The sequence below is a fragment of the Anas platyrhynchos genome, chromosome 11 (assembly GCF_047663525.1).
Source record: "Anas platyrhynchos isolate ZD024472 breed Pekin duck chromosome 11, IASCAAS_PekinDuck_T2T, whole genome shotgun sequence".
NCBI classification, from domain to species: domain Eukaryota; kingdom Metazoa; phylum Chordata; class Aves; order Anseriformes; family Anatidae; genus Anas; species Anas platyrhynchos.
In genome coordinates this window covers 10,420,719-10,429,469 of record NC_092597.1, presented here as the reverse complement: position 1 = coordinate 10,429,469, position 8,751 = coordinate 10,420,719, and the positions used below count along the sequence as shown (strand labels likewise).

At 34.0% G+C, this 8,751-nt stretch overlaps 1 protein-coding gene across 3 annotated transcripts in view; it reads left to right on the top strand.

The window, feature by feature from the left end:
- Positions 1 to 8,751, top strand: part of VPS13C (vacuolar protein sorting 13 homolog C) — an 88,893-nt gene that overhangs the window by 1,159 nt on the left and 78,983 nt on the right. For 2 of the 3 annotated variants that reach the window (XM_027465721.3, XM_038184885.2), the window contains exons 2-6: positions 327 to 370; positions 2,408 to 2,450; positions 3,308 to 3,403; positions 4,226 to 4,327; positions 6,731 to 6,793. In XM_027465721.3, the coding sequence (XP_027321522.1) occupies positions 327 to 370; positions 2,408 to 2,450; positions 3,308 to 3,403; positions 4,226 to 4,327; positions 6,731 to 6,793 (348 nt within the window). The remainder of the gene's footprint in view (positions 1 to 326; positions 371 to 2,407; positions 2,451 to 3,307; positions 3,404 to 4,225; positions 4,328 to 6,730; positions 6,794 to 8,751) is intronic. The other variant, XM_038184884.2, reaches the window with a different exon arrangement.

Below are 8,751 nucleotides of genomic sequence, written 5' to 3'. Positions count from 1 at the left end.
ATCTGGTGATGGGGTTCCTTTTTGTGGTTCTACTATGCAGGCTTTTCCTGCTGTGTAAAATCATCAAAACCAAGATAGCACTACAGAAACATGCTGGAATGTAAGCTGGTGATATTTCTGTAGTCTCTACCGTCATTAAGTTTTGCCTGTGTAATCAGTGTTTAATAATTCATACAAAAATGCTATTTATTATGCTCTTCTATGACTGGAGTCAGATTTTCAGAATTTATCCACATGTATTTGGGAGAGTTGCAGTTTTGTTCCTTGTTTCAACCTCTATGGCACAGTAGTTGAAATAACTTACTGTACTTTTTTCTTCTACATAGGTAATGTAGCACTGGACAATTTACAAATAAAGGAGAATGCATTAGTAAGTATTACGTTAATTTTAAAGTGGTATTAATGGGTCCTGCGACTACTTATTATAGTCTAATTTTACACAGTATGCCTTCTTTATTGGTTATTCAAAGTAGGTACTTGGTTAACAGGTTCTATTTTTGCTAATGTTATTGAAAAAAAAAAAAAAGAAAAGCTATAGGTTAAATCATTAGTATGCTCCTGAGAAAACTGGTTCTGAGAAGTTAGCAGTAGAGGTTTGAATTGATGTGTTGTGCATATGTGCATACATAACCCATTGTAATGTTTGAGGCTTGAAATGATAAAAAAAAATTAAACAAGATATTGGTGCATTTTTGTTAAAATTTTAGTCGTCTAGTACAACTTAAAGGATTTATTTTCCTCAGTGATTGCTGCTACATAATTATACTTCCATGTGAAATTTCTTTTAAAATACCAAAAGTTGATCTTGCCTGTTGCTTCTTAGTTTATAATCTTGAGGTATTTTCAGCACGTCATTTTTTTTTCCTTAATATCAAACCCCAGTGCTCTTACTGTCTTTAAAGTCTGTAAATCAGTTGTCTTTAAAAAAATAAAGAAAAAAAAGAAAAAACAAATAAATAAACAAACAAAAAAAAACATTAAAATGCCTTTAACTTCAAGCATTTTCCTTCATTTTTTTCCCTCTGGAGTTTAATCTTCAGAAAACTCATTCTTCAAGGTCAAATTTATGGTCCAGTTGTATCAGCAGGCCAACCTGAGCTAGTCCCTCTCGGAAATCATCTGTGGGTCCTAAGTACAGTATCAAATTGGGTAGATGTAGTAGCTGGTACCTGCATTTATTTCACTGCTTCTGGTTCTGTCAAAAGCAGAGATCTTTCTTTGCTCTCACAGTTTGTTTCTCAACCTCTTTCCATACCTGTTCATACTACTAAAGACCAAGTGTAGAGATAAAAATATTCAAAGTGAGTCTGTTTTCGCTTACTCTTTTGATATGTTTTAATGACAAATTAAAGCTGACAAGAAAACTTCCAGTTAAGCTTTATTATTATTTTTTAATATTTTAACAATAACCAGATTTTTAAGATTTTGCCTCCTGCAGGAAAAAATAGAAAGAAATATTTAAGAGTTCCAAAAGAGTGGTCATCACTGAGAATATAAAGCATATGGAAATATTTCTAGGAATATGTAGTCATAACCAGAAAAGGATTGGAATGCTCTGTATTTTTTCAATTGTTTCTTTAAAGCACCAAACAAGAACAAGCCACAGAATTGTCGCTAGTTTTGTCAAATAAAGTTGTTTGTTGTTAGACTCTTAATTATAGCTCAGAATGTTTTTTTAAAACTGGAAATCTGGCAGAGATGTTAACTGGGGTATTAATCTTCTTTTGAGAGGAGCCTTGTTTAATACTTTTGAGATGTTGGAAAAGCGGTTTTTAAGGCTGTTTTGTCATATGTAGGAGAAGCGGTTGACATGTCTCATTTGAGAAGGCAGGTTTACTTTTTATAATCTTTGAGATTGAGAATTCATGGCTTTGGATTGTACTTAATTCATTTCAAAAGAATATTGAAGTGGAAGATCTAGAAAACACTACACTAAAATAGGGGAAGGAAATTCAGCAGCTGGGTACCAACTGGAAATTTTCTGTAGATCTTGTTGTTGAAGCTTTTAAAATATCTTAGTGCAATGCTTAGTATTTACTGATAATTAAAAAGAGAACACCTATTTGGCAAATCAAAAAAAAAATAATTATATTCTCTTAGGTAAATAAAAATCTACTTCTTAGATAACCTTTGGAGCAAGGCATTATCAAAGTTGTAGGAGAGAACTGCTAGAAACGTGACTCCTCTGTTTTTAGGCTTTCTATAGGCCTAACCATATTTATGGATACCTGTGTTCACATTATTATTGTTAAATAATTAAAGCTATATCATATAGAGAACTGCTTCTGTTCTGGAATTTCAGTTTTGAGAGGATAGTTTTATGAGAAGTCAGGATAATAATTTTGCTATATAAATCAGGTTACCTTCAGAATTCATGTAGCTATTTAATACTTATTTTTCTTTACAGAGTGAACTGGATGTACCTTTTAGAATAAAGGTTGGTCAGATAGGTAAGTCTTTGTTTCAACGTGAATCTTAAAATTGAAGTTTTAACACTGCAATATGAGTCTTGCCTCAGAATTTCTTTTATAATTTTTTCTTCAGTGCTCTCTGTAATAATGTTTGTTGTTGAAATTAGTGTTGATGTCTAATGTGGCTGCACTAAATAAATCATAAAAAGTTATCTGCCTGACTTTCTTTGTGTAACTTTACAGTCTGGGTATGAAAAACATGCCTGGGAGGTTCTTTTCAGGTATACGGATGATCAAGAGAGCTTTTTCTTATAACTTCAGTGTGTGTGATCCTTTAAAGGAAAGATATGGAATATGAAGAAATTAAGAAAGATTCCCAAAAAACTGGCAAACATGCCAAGAGTTTAGGAACTCTTAGTTAAATGTTGTTAAAAATTGATTCCCTTGAGGTCAACATTGCTTTTTTCACATGAAATGTTTGTTGGAGATGAATATATTGTATTTCTTCTTATATTTTCCTGGGAAAATCATATTAACCCCAGCAAATTAAACTCCAGTGACAATTTCAGATTTTGATCTTGACTATTTGGACTCAAACACCATCTTTGTACTTAAATCGATTGCTTTTATTTTCTCTTCATGCATTTTATAACTTCACAGGTTTTATATGCCCATCCAGTTTCTCTTCACTTTCTAAATTGTTTAGGACGTGAATGAAGATAAGGGGCTAATACCCTGTATTGCTGGAGTTACTGTTCAGGCTAAGCATAGCATACATTTTGATGTAATTTTTTTTTTAAATGTATATTATATATATATATATGATATTATTTGGTGTAACTTAACTTAAAATGTATATTATTTGATGTAACTTAACATTTATCTGTTTTATAAAGATAAACTTACTCTGAAGATTCCTTGGAAGAACCTGTATGGTGAGGCAGTTGTTGCAACACTAGAAGGCTTGTATCTTCTAATAGTTCCTGGAGCAAGTAAGTAAACTCCTCAACAACAGTTTAATAATGAAGGGGAGAAAAATATCTAAGGGTACGCATTTATTCAAGTGTGTAATAGCAATTACTTCATATAAGCTGCCAGTTTTACTTTCTGTTCCTTTAGGGAGATTTCTAGATGAAGTTCCTTTAGGGATTTCTAGATGAATGCTGGCAAATAAGTAGAAGAAGGGTGGGTTAAAGAGGGGAGCATGACCAAGATGATAAACGGTAGCTTTCATGAAAATCTTTGGTTGTATCCATTTGAAGTTCAGTTTAACAGGTTTCCTCTGATGCATGCTTATCCGGAATCCATTCTTCTGGCATGGTTTAGATCTTTTGACTGTTGCATGGTATAGTCTGTCTGCTTTTAACTTAAAGCAATCAAAAGTAGTCATTCCATTAGAAGTGATTTTTTTTTTGGGGGGGTGGGGAGGGAAGAGGATCAGAGAACTTGATTTGTTTTCTCTGAAATCAAATGCTCTGTTGTATGAAGGAAACTTCCAAGTTGGTAGAGCATCACATATATGTGATGTGAATTAAAACCTGTTACATTACACAGATCACACTTGAAGGTCTGAGTACTCATGGAAACATCCTCTTGAAAAACAATGCTTAAACGCTGATGCAATCTTTTGTATTCTACTGTGTAAAAATCCCAGTTTCTGAGGCTGGATACAGGTTTCAGCATTCGGACATAGAATAGCCTTTGCTTCAAATGACGTTTTGCAACATAATGCTCAATATTGTGCGCGTTGCTTGATTATGCATTTATAAAATGTGATTTGTAAAAGGTTAAAGCTGTCCCAACTTCGTTTACAGGCATTAAATATGATGCAGAGAAGGAAGAAAAATACCTGCAAGATAATAAACAGAAGGAACTGGCAAGAATTGAAGAAGCCTTGCAGAAAGCAGCAGAAAAAGGTACTGAGTTAATAAGTCCTCCCCTGCAATTTGAGGACCTACTGTGCTGTGGAAACAAAGTCCTATTGTTGTGATTGACTTTATAAATTAAGCGTCTAGCTGATCTTAGAATTGCTTACTATAGCATCATTGAATATCCTGAGTTGGAAGGAACCCACAAGGATTATTGAATCCAACTCCTCCAGTTGGACTCTTTTGCTGCAGTGCTTTAAAAAATCTTCTTGCTCTGAAACTTATAGAGTGTTACTCATTTTGTTTATCATTCCTTTGTCCATTGGAAGTGAGAACTGGATTATCTGGCATGTTTTTTCTCTTAAAGATTTTGGGGAATAGGACCAAAGACAGCAACTACATTTCATGAGGCAAATATATCTTGCTTTGGAGTTTTAGTAATGGATGTTTAATAACGTGTTCTAGACGAGCACAGGACATTCTTTGTTTAAAGGAAACTTTAAGGAGTTGTATTTAATTAATTTAATTAAATCAATTAATTAAATTGATTTAATTAAAATAATATAATTAAAATTATTTAATTAATTTAAGGAGTAGTAAGGTTGGTAAATTTTCCACAAAAAATATCAACAATAATGCTTTCATTTCAGTTTCTGCTGTCTTTTTCTGATGTACTGCATTTGTACTGCATTATTTAAAAAATGAGACTGTCTTGATGAGGTAGTAAGTAATGACACAAGAAAACAGTTGAACACAAAGACAGGAAACTAAGCAAAGCTGTGATGTAGATCATTAGAAATGTACAATTTTCTGTGACTGGGTAAAAGAATTGATCATTTCAGTCCAGTTAGCTTTCTTTTTTTTATTTATTTTTACTTTTTTTCCCCTCAAATAACTAATAGAATAACAGTGTAAATTAGGCTTGTTTGGACAGAGACCAACTTTAGAGCCAATGACAGAATGACAGGTAGTGAAAACTTGCAATGCCGCAAGTCATTTGCCTTGCAAAATGCCGTGAAAATAATACGACGCCTAGAACGCTTCGGGGGGAAAAAAATAGTCCGTATTGTAGTCTCTTCTCTTGCTTTATTTTCCAGTTGCAGGACTCTAATGCCTTTTCCTGTTCCGGTAGTTTGAAGTATACATTTTCATTTTCCTTCAGAGAGCGATTTGGCCATCTATATACAGCAAAGAAATAAGCTCTGCTTTATTTCTTGTCTTTAGTATGCCAGAATGTGTGTGTGAGCTAAGACAACCTCAGTTGGTGAATTTTGGAGCCATTAGTTCATACTGGAACAAGGGAATATTTGTAGAAGTTTTACTCTGATTATAGAGGACTTGGATACTGTAGGAGCTGCAATGTTTAAGCTGTTTTTTTTTTTTTTTTTCCTATCAGTAGCAATGTAATGTAGAGTCAGTGCATCTGTAAGAAAAGTCAAAAGTTTTTTTTTTTTTTTGAGAGAGAGTCTTAATACATCCAGCATTTGCAAGACTTTTGAAAAAGACTTAGATACCTCAGTAGATTGACTTACCATGCGAAGAACTAGAATTAGATTCAGAGTCATGTTTTAGAAAGATGCAGTATTAAACTTTTGGCTTAGGGGTTGAAAAGCTAGAGAAATGTTCAAGTCAGATCATTTTAAATTGTGGTCATGCTGCAGCCTCATTCAGTGGTACAATAGCTTTGCAATTTGTGTGACCAGGTCTTGTGTTAGAATACTGTAGTCATGAGGACTTGTCTGGTTCTTGTATGAGCAGATCTCTTGCCTTTGCTAGGTACAAAGGTCTTGTCGTCCAAATTGCTCTGCTGTGCTGTAAACTTGTAAGAAATTCAGCTCTTCCTGTAGCTTTTAAGAGCTTGCAACAGCTGGTGAAAATTGGAAAATTCACCGAATAGAATATTTTCTCCATGAATTTTTAGCTTTTGTGACTGTTACTCAATTTACATTAGTAAGTGTACAATCTTAATTCAGTACTGTCATTTATTTGAGAATCAGTTGGTATAAACAGTCCTGGGGATATTTTCTTTCAACATACTATTCAAATGTTGAGCAAAACGGTCAAATCTCTGTGTGGTTGTAGTGTGATGGAGAAGTAATAGCCAGGCCTGCTGATACAAGCTGACAAAACATTTTCTGTTCTCCAAGCTATGCAAGTCTCTCATCGTCCAAACTCATTAATGGAGACCAAGGTTTGAAACCCTTGTCTTTTGCTGGATAGAAGTAAAATGAAAATTACCTAATTTGCATCTGTAGATAGTCTTTGACACTAGATATTTCTGAAGTGGCTCTGGCTGTCAGATACTATACTATACTGTAAATGCTAACTTGACACATGAGTCTTACAAATTCACCATTAATTCAAGAGCAGAATGTAACATTATATCAGGATCCAATTTCCTTCTATTAAACAAAATGCATTTTTCGGTTATTTGCTGCCATGTGGACCAAGGCACTCATTCACAAGATTCCTTGTATCGTTTGGAGAGTCTGATTTGCAAGGACACCAAGCCTGGTGGGTATGCATGGTTAATTGCAGTCTATGTTTTTAAAAGCAAAAAAACCCAAAGCAGCCAAATTTAAAATGAGAAAACAAGATGTTGATGACTGTGAATTCAAGTGGAAACTTTGTGTGACTAGTCTTAGTTTAATTGAATGGCTGTTCAAGGAAATTAAGAGACCACTTAGAAAAATATCCATTGGCCATTTTGAGTTCAAGAATGTCAAAATACTGACAACATTCTGCTTTAGTTTTTAAATACTACTGTGTAGATATTTTGAGAACAGAGGGTAATTCGTAAGAAGTCTGGTCTAAAAAATACCGTAAGTTTAGGATGTCATGAAATAGTGGACAGGCAAAATGACTAATAGCAGAAAGAAGGCTTCTAGTATGTTTTTTTTTTTTTTCCTTGGATTTGTTTAATTTGATAGCTTTTAGACAAGGAAGCAGTTTCCACTGAAATTCGCTGGAGCTGTTATGTTGTATCTGCTGCTGTTTCTTACCTTCTTGAACCAGATTTTCAGAATGTTACTCTTAGCTAAGAATACTTAGGGAGCTTTTATCTGAGTCAACGTGTAGAATGAGCTTTAAGCTTTATTGGACCATGTTCAGTCTCTCCATAGTAGTGGATGCACATAATTGAGCATAAACCCATGTTGCCTTAGTTTTGTCTAACATGCAAATAAAAGTCCGAGAACTACAAATTCAATACAAAGTGAAGTAAGCAGTCTTTTAACCTATCCTCTCCAGAGGGTTCCTTGTACCTAAAAGGAACTATACAAAAGAAAACATAATTTCTGTTTGGCATGTATTTTCTTCTTTGTGACTCCCCCTACATTTTTTTTATTTGTAGCATGACCACCTTGTAAGTTCAAGACAGGTTGAAGTCTTGGCTGGCACTTCTTTCTCCTTTGTTTGAACAAGCATGCAAAGTACATCGAAATAAAGCTCTTCCCCTAAGTTAAATAGGCCATTGCACTTTCTTCTGTCTTGCTTTAGTAGGACACACCCTTCTTCTGCTGTAACCTTTTAAATGTTCTTTTTCCCCTTTATGGCCAGAGAGGAGAAAGAAACAATGCGACTCACCAAACTGGTTTTCTTTAGAAATATGGGGAAAAAAGAGCATTAACTTAATTCATGCTATGGTTGTGATTTGTTTGACCATAATTAGCGTGTTAATTCTAGAATTTAACTTCATATAAAGCCGTTTAAATAATCATTATTTCTGTATGCGTTTTTTGTAGTTACTGTTGTTGTTACTTCAGATTGCTTTCGTACCCAACTGTTGATTGTTGTGAGAATCTTATTGATGAATGTTCTTTGGGTTTTCTTGTATGTCTTCAGTTTTTTAACTCGGAAATTTTACGCTTGTATAGTAGGAGCCTCATCTGGATTTAAACTGAAGGTTTTCCCTTGTGCATATTATTAGCTGTTAAGTTATGACAACTATGCTTTTTCCTTAAGTCATTAAATAAATAAATGCTTGGATTACAGAAGTTTATTCATCAGGGTTCTAGTAAGCAGTCATGCTTCTGTTTACAGATCTTTGTACGCAAGAGATCTGAAAGTGTGTTATGCAGTGCATTCATCAAAAGGCCTGACTGTATTTGCTGAGAAGTGTGGTGATCATTTGTAATTCCTCAAACTCACGAGATGTTGTATAAGGAATACTGAAATCTGAATTTAATGCCTTGACCTTAAAATTGGCAGGACCCTCTCTTGATCCAGTGGAAATTTGTATACATACTTAAAAGTTGTTACTGGCTTCTTGTTTTAGTGGGGCTTTAAACTTAAATGATGTTTAGCTTAAAAAAAAAAAAAAAAAAAAGGAAGTAGCTGATGGCATCCTTAATGGCTATGCAATTCTTTAAAAGCTTTTAATGCATGCTTCTTCCTAAGTCACTTTGCTTTAAGACAAGCTAAACTTTCTTCTGTCTTTTATTGTCTTGCATTTCTGCCTTACTAACTTGAAT